The sequence below is a fragment of the Pteronotus mesoamericanus genome, unplaced genomic scaffold (genome assembly GCF_021234165.1).
Source record: "Pteronotus mesoamericanus isolate MK-2021 breed Mesoamerican mustached bat unplaced genomic scaffold, CSHL_Meso_final contig_116, whole genome shotgun sequence".
Classification (NCBI taxonomy): Eukaryota; Metazoa; Chordata; class Mammalia; order Chiroptera; family Mormoopidae; genus Pteronotus; species Pteronotus mesoamericanus.
In genome coordinates, this window is record NW_026555027.1 from 386479 (window position 1) to 407226 (window position 20748).

The 20748-nt window shown below is 56.8% G+C and overlaps 1 protein-coding gene across 4 annotated transcripts in view; it reads right to left on the reverse strand.

Moving 5' to 3' along the window:
- Window positions 1-3809: 3809 nt before the first annotated feature.
- GRIK1 (glutamate ionotropic receptor kainate type subunit 1) overlaps window positions 3810-20748 on the reverse strand; it is a 225449-nt gene continuing 208510 nt past the window's right edge. For 2 of the 4 annotated variants that reach the window (XM_054575872.1, XM_054575864.1), the window contains 3 exons: window positions 15545-15795; window positions 4344-4430; window positions 3810-3965 (listed from right to left, as the gene is read on the reverse strand). In XM_054575872.1, coding sequence (XP_054431847.1) covers window positions 3810-3965; window positions 4344-4430; window positions 15545-15795 — 494 coding nt within the window. The remainder of the gene's footprint in view (window positions 3966-4343; window positions 4431-15544; window positions 15796-20748) is intronic. The other 2 variants (XM_054575889.1, XM_054575880.1) reach the window with 1 other exon arrangement.

Sequence of the window (20748 nt, forward strand, 5' to 3'; positions counted from 1 at the left end):
TTCCCGTCCGGGCCCTGGCGCAGGGCCTGCGCTCGGCCGCAGCGTCCGGTCTCCGAGTCGGAAGGCAGTGGCGTGGCCGGGGTGCGGGCTTTGGCCACCGCAGAGCCAAGGGACCGGGAGCGGGCCGTCCGGCCGCTCAGCGCCTCTGCCCCCAGCTCTGTAAAGGCACCGGGCCTACGTCCGCGTGGCTGCGGCCGCCCCGAGCACCTGCGGGGCGGCTCCTCTCGTGCTCCTGGGCGTAGCAGGTCCTCGGTCTCTAAAGCCGCTGTCCGTGACTGACGTGCGACGGGCGACCTCGGCACGTGCTGTGGACCTAGCCCGAGGGACCTCGTCTCTGCGTCCTCACCCGCGTCGGGCGCTGCAGCTCCAACCTTCCCCGGAACGTCCAGGTGAAATGTCAGCGTCAGCCTGACATCCGCGGGCGAGGTCTCCACTTTATGGGCGGCGCCGCGTGGGGGCGCGAGGCCCCATGTATAAAATACCCTGCGGCCGAGGGTCCACGTCGGGGCGCGTTTGTGAGGGGCAGAGGGGGCTCAACCCGCAGGGCGGCACGGAGTCGGCTCCACGCAGCAGGCCCAGGGCAAGCTGGTGTCCGGGGCTCTGCCACCCACAGGCGGGTGTAGCGCAGGAAGGGGGAGGGAGGAAGAGGATGTGGGTTTACAACCAGGCGAACCGGACAACGCACGCTCACAAGTTACCCGCCTGAGCTGCAGAGCGAAGCGGCGTCACTCACGGGGTGTTTTGTGGGCAAACCTCAAAATCCAGCTCTGGCGCGCCCGGGGCGCGGAGTGCGGGCGTCCGCCTGCCCGCTGCCTGCCGCTCGGGGTTCCCATGGGCCCCCGTCAGGCAGGCCGGCGCCGGCCACGTCGCTCCCAGGCGCCTGGACGCCCGTCGCTGCTTGTGAGCGCGGTCTCCACGTCCCCACTCCGGGGGCTCCCTGCTCCTACCCGGCTTCTCTCCCCCGCCGGCCGTTTCTGAGGAAATGTAGCTGGAAGGCGTGCTCCTTCCTGCCGGCCACAGACCTGAGCAAACTCGACCCGAGCGGCCCTCTGCCTCCCCTCTTGGCCCTGGTCCCGCCCCTAAGGCTCTGCTCACCTGGGTGGGTGGCCGCTGCTCTGCGCCCCTCCCTCTCGACGTACCTTGGACCCCTGGGTCAGGTGGCACCCATCCTGCTCTCCCTGCTCCGCGCTGGGCAGTTGTCGAACCGTTTTGTGACAAGTAAGCGGTACCTTGGGTCCCTTTTAGGCCGGTGGCCCCCCACCCCGTGCTGGCTCCTCGGGCGTTGGAGGGAAGCTGGCTGGCCACCCACGCGAGGACTCGCGGGCTCGGTGTTTCTTCAGGAGCCCCGGCCATCCCTCCCTGAGACCCATCTCCCACGCTTCTCCTTCGAAATGGGGACCGCGAGCTTCCTGGGGAAGACGCGGGGGTCCTTTCCGGTCGGGCAAGGAGTGAAGGGAAAGCAGCAGCTGCTGAGCTGGAGGCAGAAACGCGGCTCGGATTCGCTCATCTGCACCCAGCGCACTTTCCCCCGCTGCCTCGCGTGTCTCCCTGCCGCTGCTTCCAGGCCGAGGGTGCGCGACTCTGAGCCCCCGGGTGGACCAGCAGCCCCGTGGAGTCGGCCTCAGTGATGAACGGTATGGCCCCCTCTTTTCTCTCTTTTTTTAAACAGATTTTATTTATTTATTTTCAGAGAGAAGGGAAGGGAAGGAGGAAGAGGGAGAGCAGCATCCATGCGCGGCTGCCTCTCGCGCGCCCCCCACCGGGGACCTGGCCCGCAACCCAGGCCGGCGCCCCGCCTGGGGAGCGAACCAGCGGCCCTTTGCTTCGCAGGCCGGCGCTCCGTCCACTGAGCCCACCAGCCAGGGTGGCCCCCCTTTTCTGGACACGAAAGGCAGGAAAGGCTCAGACTTGAAGCTGGAGAGGAAAACCCGTCTTCCCTGTGAACATCGACCTCCCATCCGCCCCGGCCCCCCCGGCCCCGGGCGCTCAGCTGAGCCGTCTTTGTCCGTCAGCATCAAGAAGTTACGAGGGAGAGAATGTGAGGTCTAGTTTTAATTAACTTCGCCATCGATTCTCCCTGTGTTTGAGTCCCTGTTCTTGAGTGACAGGGAGGGAACCCTCGAAGATTAATGATTGTTCTCAGGGGTTTTTCTGGACCAGGTCCCAGAGACGTGTGGTTTCTCGCTTTTCCCACCTCCCAACTCCTCAGCGTCCCTGTTCCCGCCCCGACACGTGGGCGCGTGGACACGCACACGCCTCGGTGCACACGTGAGGAGGCCAGGCGACTGCGCGGTGTGCGTGGGTCGACCGGAACAGTCCTGATCTGCAGCGTTGCCTAGTTTGATGTCTTTCTTTTTAACAAAGTCACTCATAGAAAACTTTATGTGCCTTGAATAAAAATTCTGTTACCAATAAATGAAGAAGAAAGGGATTAGGGGCCTTTAAGCTGTTGATATACTTGTATTTCTCTTCCCACAAATTACTGTAACAGGATGTGAAAATATACAGCAATATTTTATGAAGTGAGAGAAAACTATCATACTTTGACACTTGAAAATGTGAAATAGAATGCTGTTGGTGTAATTTTTAGTGAGCTGTAATAAACTGCATTTTTCCTCTAAAATGTTACCATTCTGGCCCCTCCTCAGCTAGTTGGATTCATCCAATTTCTGTTTGTGAGCTTTGAATGTAAACATCTTAATGCATTTTAATGAACTACTCTGTCTTCTCTCTGTTGTTAATAAAATTCTGATTGATCCCAAATCTGAGTGTTTATTACAGTCACAGAAAAAATGTCTAACCAATACCTGTTCCTGCTATTTTAATGGTGATTTTTTTTTTCTTCCTGGATATGTTTTTGTACTTCAGCTCTACAGGGACTAGATTAAAAGTTTCTTTCAGTTATAGAAGAATCCTACAGAAACCAATGGGATTTAACTATATGAGATATTGATCCAATGTTGCTGCTTTTCCATTTTGCTTCCCGATACAGCGGCGGATTCCTGGGCCCCCCGGTTCCCCCTCGGCCGGGGGGCTGTGTGATCTCTCCGCTGGGCTGTCGAGAGGCCGCTCAGGACTCCCGCCCCTCCCCTCGGGCGTCTTTCCCGCAGCTCCTCCGCCGCCGCCGGCAGTTTCCTGCGGGAAAGCCAGGCCCCTCTCTGCCCCGCCGCGCCCCCCCCCCCCCCCGTTTCATCCCCAGCACCCGGGCCCGCGCCCGGAATGTGGCGGACACATTTTTTTAGTGCATTTTCCCTTGTTAGTGTCCTTTTATCTTATACTCACTGATGCCCTGAGTACCATTTAAACTATTTATAAAATTAAATGTGAAAACACAAAGATGAATGGTTTGACTTTGCTATAATAACCAGGTATTTGGAATAAACTAAAAGCATTTTTTTTAAAACCCAGCCAGCAATGGCTCTGTCTGCCCGAACAGGTAAGAGGATCTATCAAAACAGCAGACTTGGCAGCTGAGGACACCTGGGCCAGGGCGCAGGTCACAGGGAACAGAGCGACACGCAGACTCGCTCTAGGAAAAACATCTGTTTTATTTGTATTTAGAAAGCACACGCAGCCATTTATTGGGGTGAGAGAGAAAATAAGTGAGCATACAAATTCATTTCCCAGGACACGGCGTCTCTTTCCAGGAAATACTACACAAGCCTGTTAAACATTTGTATTTCTTTTATCTCCGCACATAATCCGCTTACGTGTGTAGATACAGGTCGCTGCTCGGTCCTCGGCCTCGTCTCCCCGGAGCTGCAGTGTAACCCCGCTCCCGGGAGGCCGCCCCCGGGTGCTCTCACAGCTCACGCCACCGTCTCTTTTCTCTGGGTTCGTCTCTGGTGACAAGTAAGGATACTGGTGAAGGAAGGTTTCCCCTTAGTTCTTGGCTTTTTCTTTAACTTTTTCTGATTTTTGAGTGAGATTCCCAGCTCTTCCATGATGGCGTTGAAGGAGAGACACTGGGGAGCAGGAAACGACAGGGCGTCAGTGTCAGCGCGCCCCCCGCCCCGGCTCTGTCTCCTGCCCACGCCTGCGAGTCCGCGATGCCGGCCTCGCCGGGCAGCCCCAGCCCGCCCCCACGCCCCCTCCGCCCGCGGGCCGCCCGCCTTCCCTGCGGGGAGACCGGGCCAGCACGCTGGCCGGGCAGACTTTGGGGCTGCGTTCTCAAAGGCAGTGACACAAAACGACCCAGGAAGTCTCTCAAAACAGACAACTTACCTTTGCTGAGACACCAAAACAGAGTTAAATTAAGTCATTTCCCCCACCGAGGTGATCCAAACATTGAGTCTTATCAAGGCACATGAGCACGTCAGTAATGCTATAGAAAGTGAACAAACCTTCTCTACACCAAGGCTTTGTTTTTTTCTCCCATGAAACCTTACTTTGTTCCTAAAATAAAATCTAATTCTTGATGACTTTCCTTTCTGATAAAGAAAAAGAAAAAAAAAAACAATTTTAAATTGTATTATTTTTCTCCACAAAGACACAGATGTGCCAGCAGCCACGATGCAGGTTGGTGGTTGAAATGAAAACAGCGCAGTGGACACAGCGAATGTGACACACAAGGCAGCACGATGGCGAGGCGCCGGGCATGCCACACGGACACATGGCACCTGCGTGCCTGCGAGTCACACCACCCCCACTCCCGGGCACGGGACAAGCGGACCCCGAGCGCATTCCTTCCAGCCAAGGCAGGATCTTGGGCAGGTTGCTGCTTGGAGGGATTTCTATAAAGGAGTATGGTTTGGTTGCGATTACTTAAAAAAATATTTATTTGTAGAGAGGAAGAAGGGAAGGAAAAGGGGGGAGAGAAACATCCCAGTGTGGCTGCCCCTCATGCGCCCCCTGCTGGGGACCTGGCCCGCAGCCCAGGCCTGCGCCCTGATGGGGAATTGAACCAGCGACCCTTTGGTTTGGAGGCTGGTGCTCAGTCCGCTGAGCCGCTCCCGCCCGCCCTGGTTGAGGTTACTCCTAAAACATAACGTAAAAAGAGCCTACGCCTTTGGTACAGTGTAGGGAAGAGGAAGCATTCCGTAAACCCTACCGCGAACTCACCAGTGGATACGCCTGGAAGTCAAACACCAGCCTGCGCCCCGTGAGGGCTCTGGGGTGCACAGCCGGAGAGCCGGAGACGGCCCCCGCCAGGGGGGTGGGGGGGGTGGGGGGGTGGGGGGGAGGGGAAGCGGAGCATGTGTCTCGTGGGCTCCTTACGTTTCATGCGCAGCGTGTAGTTTTGCAAAGCTGCGCTCTCTTTGGTTCCATAAAAGAGTTAATGTTGTTTAAGGAAGTAGCATTCTTAATTTTTCTACTTTATTTGAGGACCAGACTTATATGTTTAGATCTTAGATACAAATGACTGGTCTTTCAGACCTGCGCCTCTAAAAACACTTAACTGTTTGCCTACGGCTTCTTGTTTCTTTTACACATACGTATTCATAACATTTGCATTTCATTCCTATTTTCCTATGATACCGAACAATAAAAATTGAGGTCTGTGTGCTAATGATCTTCCCAGGGGTAAGCTTGTGGCTTCCGTGAACTGAAGGGGGGTCATGACATAAGGCGGCGTCCAGGAGTGTCCTCCGTGATTCCTCCTTCAGACGTGTCCCAGCAGGAGCGCGGCCCCGGCAGACGAGGGTGTTTGTGACGTGATCGGCCGCGGCGTTTACCTGTTGCCGCTGGGCCCAGACGCCTGTTTCGCAGAGTCGCTGCGGCGGGTGGTCTGGGGTTTGCAACCTTCGCTCAGAAATCCGTTCTGGTGGGAGGCGGGTGTGTCGCCCGGGACATTTCTGGGTTTGGGACAGTCATTAAAAAGCGAAGGAGACGGAGAAGGAGGAAAAAATTCCGAGAGTTTGACAAATGCTCCCGCGCACGCCCCTCGCGGCACCCCGCGAGGAAGGGCCAGCGCGCCCCGTGCGCGTTCGGAGACGCTCACCGCGCAGGACCGCAAGTGGCTGTCCCCAGACACGCGGCTCACGCTGCCCCTCGGCCTCCCGGACGCAGCTGCGTTCGCGCGCGGTCCCCAGAGCGCGATCCATTATTAAATCACTATATTCTTCTCTTTTATGAAGTCGCTGTAAAGAGCTTTTCTTACAGATTCTTTCCCACAAAATATGTAAGAAGTTCCCATCTTTCTGTTTTACCTGGACTCAGCCATTTAATTTTAGACATTTCACTTCATTTTACGTTGAAACAGCTAAAGTGAGAGCCCTGGTGTGGGCCTGGCGGAGGCGGGGGGTGGGGGGTTACCCGGCGGGCGGGGCCTCCGTGGGACCCCGCCTGTCGCCGGCCGGTCACCAGCGCTCTCACCTGGACAGTGCGCGGCAGTGGCGTTTGCTGTGAAGCGGGAACTGTGCTCCAAGTTCCGTGTTGCCTCCAAACACCGACACCCGTCCCCGTTCTTCCGAGTAGCCGGGGACTCCTTTCTCTGAACACAGTGACTTAGAGCCCCGTCCCTGGTCGTCGGTCACAGCCGGGGTTTCCCTTGGATTTTCACTTTGTCGTCAACTGTCGGAAAGAAAACGACCAGCTGCCGGCGACCTTTGTGCTCGCGAGTGTCCTGCAGGGCGAGGAGCCCGGGCGGCCTCCAAGGCGCCACCACGGCGCGCTCTTGCGTCCGCAGGAAATGCAGCCGCAACGGTCCCCTGGGCCCGCAGCGGCACGAATCCCCGCACTCGGGCCGCTCCCGACACACCCGAGTACAAAGGGGGGCGCGCGTGCTCGCGAGGGAGCGTGATCCTGCACGAGAGAACGTGAGTGAGCGTGAAAGCGCTCAGGGACGCGAGCGAGCGAGCCGAGGGCCCCAGGTGGGTCCGCAGAGGCGGCCGCGGGGGCGGGGCCTGGGCCCCGGTTTCTCCTGCCTCTTCGGCCGAGGCCTCCCGCTCCGCTTCGCTCTCCTCCGGAACCGCTGGCCGCGTGGCCCTTGGATCCGCCCCCGATGTTCCGTTCCCCAGGCCTGGCGGAGCGGGGCGCGAGGACCCCGGATGCGCACAGGTCGCCCCAGAGGCCAGCGAGGAACCGTCTGGTTCTTCCGCTTTGAACCTGGAATAACTGCCCCGGAGAAAAGCCTGCAGGTGGAGAAGGGCCTTTTCAGCGGCGGGGAAGCTCCTGCTGGACTTGGACTTCAGTGTGTGACCGCGAAGGACCGGGGCTGGGGGTCTGGGATCGGCAGCCACTGGGGCGAGCGGGGCCTCGGCTCGCGGCGCACCGGCTCCGCCACTTCGCTCGCTTGGGCGCTCGGGCCGGCGGCGCGGGTGCAAGCCTTCGAGGGTTCTTCCCACAAATTATTGTTTAGAAGCTCAAGCCTGGCCAAGGATATAACCTAAATCTTACACTTTGTATGGCTTTCTACCTTTTAAAGGCAATTTATTTATAAATGCTGGAAGTGGTCTGTAATATTGTCTGGTAAATTTCCACATCACACGTGGAAGAAGAATATAGATATATTGTCATTTTATAGACGAAAAGCTCTTATTCTGTGTGCACACCTGCTTTAACCTGGAGGTGAGCTATGATTTGAAGTCTTTTTGCAAAGACCGTTCCCGGTGGAATGTCGAGCACCAAGGAACATTGCCGCCTTGGTTTGGTCGGATGAGGGCCAGCCTTGGCAGAGGCCGCGGCTGGGCGATTTCCTTTTTGAACAAGAAGGTCGGAGCATTCCCTTTCCTGCCGTTTTTGACCCCAGGGTCGGACGTGGGACGAGCTGTCGAAATGTTTCGGGGCCGCAGTTCGGAAGCTTTGCAGGGCACAAGGACAGAGGAATCCTGTTCATGCATTCGCTACATTGCGACTCTGAAAAACCGAGTGGCCTGTCTGCACAGGCATCTGACATCTTTCAGGGGACAGTCGAGGACCCCGGAGCGGAGGTCAGGGTCACGACCCCCAGCCCCATGGAGGGCCCAGACGGAGGTTCTCGCGTGGACACCCCCTCTGTGGGGGGTTCTGGGGTCCCAACCTCAGAATCTGGGCACCTTTAACTCTGCTTTTATCAGTTTTCCGAGGTTTTCCAGAAACCCTGGGCCATCTTTCATAAAGTCATCCCTGGACTTAAAAAACAAATGGATCTGAGAGGTTGAGGGTCCGCCCCCGCGGCGGCTTCCAGAAGACGGGCCGCGAGGAATCGTGCCCGGGCGGACGGTAACCTGCTCCTCCCCCGCCCGCCTAGTGCGGCGCGCCCTCCGCCGCGCTGCCCATCTGCCCGGGGCCTGCACCTGGCGGCCGGGCCCGCGGCTTTGCCCCGCAGGCCCCAGGTTTGCTCTTCGCGGCCTCGCTGTGGGCGGAGCCTAGAGCCGCCTGCCCCCGCCCGAGCTCCTTCAGTCTGTACAAATGTGCCTGTGGGGACAGGTTACTCGGGACACCAGACGCACGAAGGTCACCTTTCTTGGGCCTGGGCTTGTTTGAGGATTTCATTTAGAAAAGTTTTTCTTCTATTAAAATAAATGTAAGTATATTGTGGAATGGCATTGTGTGTGTGTGTGTGTGTGTGTACATATATAAAATTATTCTGAAAGAATTCTTCCAGAAGGCTTTTTTAGCTGGGGAGGCTGCCCAGGGGTAGACCCCTGAACTCTGGGGGGGGAGCAGGGGCACGTCCATTCTCTTCTACCATGAGGGAGAATTTCACGCAAAGCTTTGTAAAGTGAAAACCTTGATGATTTCATGGGAAACTCAGAACACTGAGACAATGTAATATTTGGTATTAATCCTCCTGTTTTTTTCCCCAATTCTTCTGAAACTGAAACCCCTTCTCCCACTTTTAAAGGTACAGGAAGGGCTTTTATATGCAGCGCCCTCAGGGGAGAGACAAAGAAGGGGAGGGGAGGGGGCAGGACCCGACTGGCAGCTCTGGGATCCGTGAGTCGTGGATCGTGGCGCCAGGCGTGGCCTGAGCTGAGAAAGCTGCTTTAGCGCCCTGAGGTGTGGGGACGGGGAGGGGGACGGGGCTGCCCTGTGCTGCTTCCCAGGAGAAGGCCCAGCCAGGATGCCCAGGACACCTGGGGGAGCCCCTCACCTGCCACATCTGAGGCAAGGCTCCCAGGGGCCGGGCAGGTAGACATGGGGGCCTGGGGCACAGGGGCGCCGCGCCCACTGTCTGTCCTTCCCCCAGAGGGAGCGGTGACCAACGTCCCCTCTGTCTGCCGTGGCCTCTGAAGGGGGCTCAAAAGCAGCTGAAAATTTTCCCTCTGCAGAAGGGGCACAAAGCGGCAGCCGGGGAAAGAGAGGGGCTGCGGAGAGGCCCACACAGCAGCCGCCTGCAGAGGGGCGACCTCAGGGGCCCCCCGCCCGGCTGGGGGAGCAGTGCCCTCGCCTCCAAGGCGAAGGAATGCATCTGCAGGCTGGATGGCGGGGCTTGGCAGGCAAAGGAAAGCCTCTTCACACAACTGTGGAAATACGTGATTAAAGAGGCTTCTCCAAATACCTTGTTAAATGAAGTGCTCAGACCTCAAAGGCACAGGCGGAGGGCACCCGGGAGCACCGGTGATGAGGTGGCCTCAGGAGGAGAGGGGCCCAGGCGAGGGCGGGACCCCAGGCCCGCAGGGTCGAGGGGCTCACGGCTGACGAGGGCCGCACGGTCGGGGAAGCGTTCTTGTTTGACCTCGAAAAGCCTGAATACTTGACCCTTGAACGCTCCAGCTGAAAAATGATGGAGGAAGCAAATTCTGGTCCAGCTGAATTAAACGTTTTTAATTGACGGGGGAACGACAGGGACTTCACCGCCTCCCTCGGGTCCCGCCCCTCCTTCCGGGCGGGTCTGGAAGGGGCGCCGACCGGGGAGCCCGGGCTGTGGAGTTGGGACAGTCGGCCTGGCAGCGGCGGGGGTCGCCAGCCCCAAGCCCAGAGCCCGGCCGCAGGGCGCAAACGCGGACGCTGCGGCCCTGAGGTTGGCTCTCTGTCGCAACGAGGCCCTTATCTTTGTAAACAGAATTTCTTGGAATGTTTGGAGGGGAGGGTGTTGAAAGGAAAATGATTTTAATATGCTTGTGCACCTGGACATAAAATTTCCTAACTGTGCAAAGCCTAATGAGATGGCGCCGGCGCGCGCACTGAAACCGCAGCATCCAGCGGGAACGCTTCATTATCCGCCCGAGCTAATTAATGGTGCCGCGCGGCCCAGCTGGAGATGCAGAGAGCAGCGCGAGCAGGGGGGGCGCCCTGCCTTCCCTCCGCTTCTCGGGGCTGCCGGGCTCATTTGAAAGTGCCTACGGGGACGCAGACCTCACGGCGCGCGGGTCAGGGGCTTGGAAACTAATTGAGATTCATTGTTTTGCTGCTTTGCCCCGGTCGGTTGACGTAGAACAGAATCATGGAGCCAAGTGCAGCGTGGTGCTGGGAAACAGCTCTCCTTCGATAGCTTCTTAATCATATAATCCAGCTAATTTTCTGAAGGGCATGATCTCTACCCACCATGCATTGCTGAGGCAGTTCCAATTTTGCTGGAAGAACTCTACAATAATTTAATTTATAATTGTAGTCTAAAACAAAATAAGTTTTCTTTTTTCCCCTCATTTCAGGACAGGCTTGTTAGATAACAAATTAGGCCACACGGCTGCTGGGCCGCGTGTGCAAGCTTCTCCTCCCTCTCTGCTCCCTCCGCACTTTAAACCCTATTCCTCCAAGTGCAAACTGTGGATAACTTGCAGGCATTACCAAAAACTCACACCCCCAACTTTAAGTTAAACTGCTGTATTTAATTTCGCTAAAAAGGAAATGCTTGCTTACGCACTACTTTTAAGTATAACAGCTGCATTTAGAATTGTTGGGGAGGAAATTCAAGTGGGAAAAAGAAAAAAAAACCCTGCCGTCGCACTGGACAGTTTGAGGAAGTGCGTGCGTATGATCCGAGTTTGGAAACCCCTGTGTGGGAGCTTCTAAGGAGACGGGGTCTCAGGGAAGCGTTCGGTCGGCTTTTGTTAAAATGCCCGGTGTGGACCAGGCTCACTGAGCGGCCTCTCCGCAGGGAGGGCCTAGAACTTGTATTTTAGATAATGGTCCCCAGGTGATTCTGAGGGAGGCAAAGTCGGAGAATAAATGGTGTAAAAATAGAATCTGAACATTTCTCTTTCATGTTCAAGCCTTGTTTTCCGAAATTTCACCTGAAAAATGCCCTGGCCTCGTTGGGGCCACTGCGGCGTCCACGGTCACGGACGTGGTGGGAACGACTGATCACCCGAGGGCAGGTTGGGGAGCAGAAGGAGCGGGTTGGGGACCCGAGTCCGAGGCTGTGGGGGCGGCGCGGGGAGGGGCCGGCTGACCGCGGGCGCGCGGGGTCGCGCCGACCTCCGGGCCTCATCAACGCGCAGACGCCGACGGAATGTGATGGCCTGTCTGTCCCAGGCGCGCAGTTTCCTCCCAGGGTCCCTTTCGAAAGGGTCCGCCGGAGGCTGAACGCTGAACCCGGGCCGCCTCTGGCATCTCCGCGGCCCTGGCGTGGCCGTCCTGCCTCTAGGATGCGCCGCCAACAGCAGAGGCCGCGCGTGCCGACCGCCAGCGGAGCAGACTCGCCGGCCGCCCCGCCCCCGCCAGTGACGTCAGAGCCCCAGAGAGGACGGACCAGTGACGTCAGAGTCCCAGAGACGACGCTCCTGCTGCCGCTGCCAAGCCTCATCTGTCGATCTGTCGCCGGTTTGGGTCCTTCTCTTGGGTGCAGGGAATGGGCCCCTGATTTCTAAACGTGTGTCAGGGAAAGGGGTCGTCGAGCCAGTCGGGCCTCTGAACAGGAAAACCTGCTTCCCAAACCAGCGGCGCTCAGGCCTGGCGGCGCCCCGCGGTGCCCTGGGAGCACCTCCCAGCCACCAACAGGGCGCTTGCGAAAGGCTGCGTTTCTGTGCCGCTACAGGGTTCAACTCTCATAGCAAATATCAGTCGACACGTCGTCTCCATTTTACGAATGAGGGGGGGCAGGCCCGGAGAAGTTTAGAAAATGACCCCCCCCTCACGCCACGGGTTGCCGCGCGGCCGCAGCGCGCCGGGCGGGGCGGGGGTCCGTGCGCTGCCAGGGCCCCCGGGCCTGCCCGGCGACCCGCTGTCTCTCACGGTGCCTCGCAGGGGCGTGCGCTTCCGTGACGGGGTGAGCGTGGGAAACGCTGGGTGCTTTCCCATCTCGCTGGAGTTCTCCGCGCAGCTCGGATAACGGGGAGACGCGCCGGGCCGGCGGTAAAAGAGCAGCCGCGCGTGGCTCCGGGGCTGCCTGGCCGCGAGCTCCTGTTGGGGCAGAGCTTGCCGATGGGCCCTGCTCGGAAAACGTCCGTAACCGTATGACCCAGAGAGGGGCTCCCGGTTTTCACGTTACAAGACCCGGCCTGCGGAAGGCGCGCTCGCTGCACAGTCTCTCAGCGCGCGGCTGGGCTCGAACCGGAACCCAAGTGCTCATTTCGTTCCGACTTAGAAAGCCCTCTTCTGCTTCCGAAGTCTGGGTCTTCAGGCGGCTGCCTCTGCCGCCGATTTCACTGGCAGTGAAGTGGAGACGGGACTGTTGAAAGGCCTGAAGGGAATGCCGTGGGCGAAGGCCTTCTGAAAACCGCACGGTAACGTAAATATCAGAATTAGGTCATTTACGAACACTAACTTGGGGGATGGATCATCTCTTTATCCTGATCTCTTTATTCCACTTTTAAAGGAAAGTCTATGCGAGTACACAAGTTTTGTCCCTTGAACTCTTTTGGTAGCTTTTTTGGTGTATTAAATAATCTTTGAGACTATAAACTTTGTAATTTGTAATTTCTCTATACAGAACCAATACTTTACAAAATTTTTATTTTATTTATTTATTTTTAGAGCAGGGGGAAGCGAGGGAGGGAGAGAAACATCCACGTGTCCTTGCCTCTCACACGCCCCCTGCGGGGCCTGGCCCTCAACCCGGCCTTCGCCGCGCGTGGCGTGAGAGACGGGGTGCGGCTCAGAAGCCCGGGCCTGCAGGGGGCGCATGTCTCCTGAGAGCTGCGTGCGGGGATCGCTTCGCGTCGGAGGGTGCCCCCCCCCCACCTTTAAGGAGACGCGGGGCGACTGCTCCCAACCCGGAGGAGGAAGGGCCCGCCCGCGCCTGCCCGCGCCCGCCCCGAGTGCTCCGTGCAGGTGGCGAGGCCCAGCCCGGCCGCGGACGCGGGTGGGGGGATTCCCTCCGCTGTGCCCCCCGCACCCTGCCCGCCGCCTCCTGCGCTTGGGATGAACTAAGGCGCCGAGCGGCCAGAGAAGCCGACACGGCCGCGGTGACGCTCAAAACAGGCTACAACCGGGGCCCTGTCCGTCCCGGGCGTGGGCGGACCGACACACCCTCCCCGGGACAGACGTCTGTCCCGAGGCGGGAAGGCGGCCAGTCTCGGCCTTTGGCCTCGCCGCGCGCGCGGCGCAAGCTCGCGAGGGAGCACGTTCCGTGGGGAAGGAACCAGAGGCCCCGCCTCCCGAGAGCCGGCGGCCGCCGGTTCCCGCGCGCGCAGCCGAGAGGCGGGGTCTCCGGGCCGGGCGCGCGCGCGGGCCGCCCTGTGCGACACCAGACGTTTCCCTTCGGCTCCGTTTTCTGGAGCCCATTTTTGAATCGTTAAAATCGAAGACATCTCAGAGTCTTTGTCTACATAATCCATTTTTAAATAGTGAGACGGATTTGAAGGAAAAATTCACATCGTTTGGGAGCCACAATGAGAAGGCAGGGCTGCGGGTTGTACGAAAACGGGTGGCTTGACAGAGCGTCTGCGGCCGGAAGGAGGCAACGAGAAAGAAGGTTCGCGGAGAGGACACATTCCCCGAACTAGCAGCCTCTTGTCGTCACGGTTTGCACCGCTGAAAGTCTGGGTCTACGGTTTTCCTCATGAGGAAACAGGTGCTTATTTTTAACGCATGAAGACAGAGCTGAGGGAAGCTGACGGCCCAGCAGGTTCTGTCAACGCGCGTCTGGGAGGCTGCGCGCCCCGGGGTCCCATCCGCTTCCCGCCGCCCGGGGACGGGCGGTCCTAGCGGGGCCGCGGACTGTGCGGCTGTTCACGCCTCACAGGCACAGAGCGCATTGGAGCACCAATTACAAGAGGCAGTTTCTACTGGGAACCCCCCCCCCCCCTTTTTTTTAAACTGATTAGACAGTGTGAACGAGGACTGTGTCCGAACCGCCTTCTCCTCTCGAATTAATTTGCCACATTCTATGTCTGTGGACAAAGCGGTCCCAGAAGGGGAGCTGGTTGGGTGGGTTTGCTTACACTGCAGTCCGTGAGAGCAACAAGAAGCCTTGCATGCAAAGGAAATGGGAAAAGGAATACAGAAAAATGAATAAACCAGATGCAAAAATGAGTGTTGAAATGAAAATTCAGATCAAATGAAGCTGGCAATTATGAGAAGCACATTAAAGCAGAACATTTACAAGCTTTTATCTGTCAAAAATTAGTTGCATAAAACAAGACACCTCAAGACCGAATTGAAAGTTCAAACAAAGTAGATCAGTCTCCCTTCTAATGAAAGACAGTTTCTCTAACATGCTCTGGGGAAGGGGAGCTTCATACCCTCACAACCGCCTTGTGACTCAGGGAGCGTTTTCACGATGAAGCCAGGTCACGGTCGATCGCGCTGGCTTTGGGGCTCAGCGGGAGCTTCCACGCCAAGGAGGTGAGGCTAGATAGAGCGTGAGACTGGCCGTCGACAGTGGCCACATCATTGGCCGGGCCCAGTGGGAAATGAGGATGTGGAGCCCTCATTCAAAAACTACTAAGAATTTTAAGACCGTGACAACTGAGCATTAAACCAGCCCTGCTATTCAGAGCTCATATCTTGAAATTCCAGCAATATCTTTAAATTTAATGGGTGGCCTCACGCGACAGCCGTGCATTTGTATTTTGTTTACCTCAGCACACTTATGAAGGAATGAACTTTCTTCACAACCGTCTTATTTGGAAGAGACTAAGCTCCAATTTCCATCAAAAATAAAAATAATAGGCGAAAGTTGTTGACCATAGAGATCAACCATAATCCTATATACAACCTGGAAACCCAGTTTCTAACATGTTCTATTGTCATTTGGGGTGGTTTATCGTATTTCTGGCACAAAGCTGGTGAGCTGTCTCCTACCGTGTCCCGCTGACAGGGTGACAGCTTAGCTTGGGGATGCTACTCTGATGTCTCTACACAGCTCGCTCTGCCCTAGTGCGCGGGCTCAGCGCCCACACTTCAGGGGCGACAATATTTCCCTCCAAGACCTCTGGTATCTTTTCCAACTTTGGATTTATTTCTTCTTTGCTCTATCTAGGGTTTCTACCTGAAAAGCAAATAATGGGAAGACATGAACTGAGTGTGGATTCCTGCCTGTGACTCTGGGGAGCGCAGCCGGGCTTCACGTTCAAGGCGCGGCTCCGTCTCCTTGCCAGGAAGGAAGCGAACGGGCCCAAACGCCTGCCAGCTCTGGAGAGTGTCCAGCAGCTCTTGGTTCCAACTCGGCAGTGGCTCCTCCAGGCATCTAGTTCAATAGCCCGTCACAAAAACGGGCCGGCACCGTGACACGTCCCTGGACTCAGCACAGACACTGCAGACTGACTCCCACCCAGTCCTGGAGAGACACACTCACCTGCCCAACGTCGCCGCTCTTCCGCGACTTGTATATAAACTCCCCGATGGCTACGAACACAGAGAGGACCAGCCCAGCGGCCAGGACGATGAAGATGCCGCCGATGCTCTCCACACCCAGGGCGCTGGCCTCCGTGCCGCCCTCCTCCGGGCACCCGCGGCCCTGCCACCACTTCTCCTTCATCATGTGCAGCTTCCCCTCCTCCTGCAGCTGCAGGATGGCGATGGTGATCTTGTCCCGGTAGGGCGAGCCTGGGGGCAAGCAAGGTCACCGCAAGGCTGAAGGAGGCGCGAGGGAGGAGGCCACCCTAGAGGAAGCCCCACCTGCAGGCTGAGAGGGTGCCGGGAGGGCGTGACGGCCCCCCGGGGGGCAGGGTGCTGACAGGCTGCGATGGTTCTCATCCAACTGTCTGTCCCTTTTAGATGAGGGAGAGCTGAGCTGGGACTTCTGGGACAGATCCTTGCTCTGGGGAGTTTTCACGAATCTTTTCCCACATGAGGAGGTTTTGTCGCTTAAATTCTGCTCTTTCCAAAGAAAACCGACCGTATAGGAAAATATATTTGCCAATGATACCTTGGTCAAGGGTTTGATCTCCAATATATATAAAGAACTCACAGGACTGCACTCCAGGAAGAAAACAATCCAATTAAAAAATGGGCAAAGGACCTGAACAGACACCTCTCCAAGGAGGACACACAGAGGGCCCAGACACATACGAAAGGATGCTCAGCATCACTACCCATCAGAGAAATGCAAATTAAAACCACAATGAGATACCACATCACAACGGTCCGAATGGCCATCGTAAGCAAATCAACAAATAATAAGTGCTGGCAAAGTTGTGGAGAAAAGGGAACCCTAGTACATTGTTGGTGGGAATGCAAGCTGGTACAGCCACTGTGGAAAACAGTTTGGAATTTCCTCAAAAAGCTAAAAATGGAACAGCCTTTTGACCCAGCAATTTCACTGCTGGGATTACCCTAAGAATCCTGAAATACCAATTCAAAAGAACTAATGCACCCCAATGTTTATAGCAGCACAATTTACAATAGCCAAGTGCTGGAAGCAGCCTAAGTGCCCAAGAGTAAATGAGTGGATCAAAAAACTGTGGTACATTCACCCAATGGAATACGACGCAACAGAAGGAAGTCCTTCCCTTCAAGACAGCGTGGATGGAACTGGAGAGCATTATGCTAAGTGGAATAAGCCAGGCAGTGAAAGACAAACACCATATGATGTCACCTATAAGTGGAACCTAATCAACAAAACAAACAAGAAAGAAAAATATAACCAGCAACATTAAAAGAAAAAACAAACGAACAGTAATTAGAGGGAAGCAGGGAGGGGGGGGGGTAACAGGGAAAAGAAGGGGAAGGGGCAAGTTAAGGAATGTGTACAAAGGGCCCAGGGACAACGCCAAAGTGGGGTAGGATTGAGGGAGGTGGGGGGGGGGGGGGAAAGTGATGGTGGGAAAATGGAGACAACTGCACTTGAACAACAATAAAGAAATAAATTAAAAAAACCCCCCTGCTCTTCCCAGGCTGTGGGTTGTCTGATGTTGTGGCCACCTAGCCAGGGAAGAGCGGGGTCGCCTCCGCCCCCTCCTGGGGAGCAGCCGAGGCACCCGGCCTCTCTCGCAGTCCAGGGTGCGCATGCCCGTCCTGGCCTTGGGGAGCCCCGCCCCGGCTCACGGGCCCCCCCACGTGGCCCTCTCCCCAGCTGTGCAGCAGGACGATGAGAGCTCACATCCCCCAGGACAGTGGGACCCCCAAATCGAAGGGGCTCAGGTCGCAGGCTGAGGGCACCGAGCAGACTCTCAGCCCATGTGGGACCACAACAGGGTCAAGGAATAAACACTGACTGAGTGAGCGACTGAAAAACTGCAGATGTTGGTTAGAGCAATGAGTCCATACGGACTAAAGCATCTATTAATTAATATACTATGAAGAGTAGGTTTTCATTAATTCAAAAGTCCTAAAAAACTCAGTTGTTTGGAACACTGGCCCTAAGAATTTTTGTTCCTATTTCTTCTACTCAGTATGAATATCCCTCTTTTCATTAGCAAACTTTAAAGTTCTTCTTGGTAGAAACAGAAAAATGCAAAAAAAAAAAAAAAAAAAAAAAAAAGAAAAGAAAAGGAACTAGAAAAACATAGCATCTTAGAGCCAGAAGAGACCTTAGGGCTCCCGCAGCCCAGTCCACGAGGTTTAAAACTGAACGAATCTAGCGAGTGAAAGCCGTGCCAACCGGCCGAGTCAAGAGGTTAACTCAACTCTCTCCTTTCCTCTAGTGCTCTTTGCACCCTGTGTGCGCCATGCCAGGATCCGCACACACACCCGGCATTCTACGCAATGTTTAAGTGGGAAAAGCAGAGGGTTTTAACGTTTTTGCATTCGTTACTGCTTTTTGTTTTTCTTTTTTACCCAGGACTTCCCAAAGTCATCGCCAGTGCTCACAGTCAAGCTCAAAAGAAGAGCAAAATGTTTTGTAATTAGGTTGTGGCTTGCCAAGTAGAAGTATGGATTTTTGGTGCGAAAACCAAAATTCGGCACTTGGAAGCCAAATTAGGAGATGCTGACCGCTGGCTTGACCGCCGCAGAACAGCGGTCGGCGTTGGCACCCAGAGCGTGAGCGCATTGAAGAGCGGAGGGTGACCGCTTCTTCCGACAGGGGCCTCGGGGCTCTGTTTAAAGTTGCCTCTAAGGACGGTCATGTCCAGTCTCCTGGGAACCTGTTTAAGCCTCGCCTGCTCTCGATCTCTTGAAGTCTCATTTTCGATCTCTCGGAAGACACGTTTCCAGAGCTCCTGCACTGAGGGTCTTTCAGAAGCGGAGTCCTCCCTTCTGCGTTGTGACCGGCTGACTCTGCCGACCTCGGACCATCTGGACGGGCCTGGAGCCTTTGTGGGCTCAGGCTGCACCAGAGGCAGCGACAGATTCTTTCACACCCGAATCTATTTCGACTTCAATTTCTGCTGTTCTTGCTTAAGTGGACTGAGTGACACTGGATGTGATTTATTACACATCACTTGAAAAAATGTGTATGTTACACACAGATTGTCTGGAATAGCAGCTGATCTTGGTCAATTCGTCCGAGACGAAACTGTTCACAAATTTACCCACAGCTGGTCCCCGCGGACGCATGCTCCCCAGGGCCTGCCATCTGTCCCAGCTACTCCAGCGTTGTTTTGGGGTTGAAAGCTCGGCAGGTTTGCGGCCACTCGGACAGATTCCTGAGCGCGTTTCTTTCGCCTGAGGAGGGAAGACCCTCCAGCTCTGAGACACGTGTCCAAGTGTGGATGAGGCCGGCCACACGCAGGCAGGACGGCAACACTGGCGTCCCTCTCTGCCACCTTAAATGAAGCGCAGGGGGCCGCCTCCCCCCAGGCACGCAGGGCCGCGCCCCAAGTGCGGCACAAGCTCAGGAGTGTCACAGGGAGAGGCCCCTGGCCACCCCCCCACCCAGAATAACAATTAGCCTCAGAGCTGTGGTCCGTTCGGAAGAAAAAACACCCATTCGAAGCCTCACATTAAAGGGCGAACACTCTCGGAAGGAGGGGTACACGTGGCTGTTCTCTATCATTCGTACCCGGCGCGCCATGGCGGGGGCCGAGGGGGTGGGGCAGGCGGTTGGGGAGGGGTTCGGGGTGGAGGAGCGAGCACACACGTCCTGCTTCACGATCGAGTCTGCGGTAGTTCAGCGGAGCAAGGGCAGCCGCCCCTCGGCAGGTGCGGGGCGCCCGGCCGCCAGCCCCAGAGCCGTCTTGGTTCCAGAGAGGCTCAGGCACCGGCGCCCGCCCCAGAGGCCGGTCTGGCGCAGGCCCAGCCGACAAAGTGCGCAGTGAGGGGGCTTGAGGAGAGAGCGCCTGTCCGCTCTCCCGGCCCCCGTTCCCCCTCTGTCGTCTACAACGAGGGGACAAATCATCATCAGGGAGATAGGACATTGCTTTGCAAATTAAAAGGAGACTTCGTGTCCTTTTACTGCGGGTCTGATGAGCCCACCGTGCCCTGCAGACACGTGACTTAATTACCGGGGCACTTACCCCCGGGGGGGGGGGGGGACACACACTTCACCCACAGTTTTGGTATTTTCACCAGGAAAAGGCACTGGAAACAAAAGCGTCAGAAAATAGCTACAGTGTCCCCGGCCCAGCCGTCTGCCCAGGCCCGTTGGAGGCCGCCCGCGGGGCAGCAGCGACAATCGGGCTACCTCGCCCCGCCCGCGTTTTTCGCGGCTGAGCGGGAGCAGGCGGCCGCACCGGGTGGGAACTCGCGGTAGGAGCGAGGAGAGTCGACCCGTGTCTGGTTAATTAAGTTAGCCTTGATCAAAAGCTGAATATGGGACACATAGTCTTTTTCTTTAAATGAACTTGTTGCTAAATTAAAATATCAGGACAGTTCCCCTAAGATCTGTTGGGGTTTTTTTCCTTGAAACGTGGGCTAACACACTGGCGCTGCGGCCCCCACGTGCGCGGCTGAGGCCGGAAAGGCAGGCGCCCCCCTGGGGAGCCGCGCGGCCGCCCCTTCTCACGGTCGCGGCTGTTCCCGGTGGCCTCCCCGGCCCACGAGCTCCGCCCAGGGGCGACACCTGCCTGGTCTCTGTCGGCCTCGGAGTTGCGATCCCGGGCCGATGCCGAACGCAACACTTCTTTTCAAACAACAAAAATAACAACAGGGACACAGGCACCGGGTCTACCCCGGGTCGTTCCTCATCGGACCCGCCCGTGACTCCGACGTCCGCGGACCGGCCGGGCCCAGGGGTTAGGACGGCCCGGCTCCTCCCCCTGGGACGCGTGTCCCCGACGGGCCGCGACCCGTGAGGGAGGAGCCCGCTGCCAGCGCCCGGCCCGCCCGCAGCGAGCGTCTCTCCAGGGAGAGGGTCCGGAGCTGCCCCTGAGCGGGAGCGGGGCTCCACCGCAGCCCTGGCGGCCCGGGGGCGGGGGGGGGGGCGGGGGAAGGGGTACGACCTCTAGGACCAGGGCCCCCCGGGGGTTTAGGTCGTTTTCCGCGGTCGAACCTGGCACGCTGCCCGCGCAACAAATAACCCGCCCTCGGACCTCCTTGTTTTTACATCGCTGGACATGGAAACCCAGCCCTTCACCTTTTGCCATCTATTTGCCTAATTAATTTTGTTATATTTTAATATAATTTAAGGTAGAAAAATACACAGGCACGTATTGGTACCGAAGAAAGTAATATCAAGAA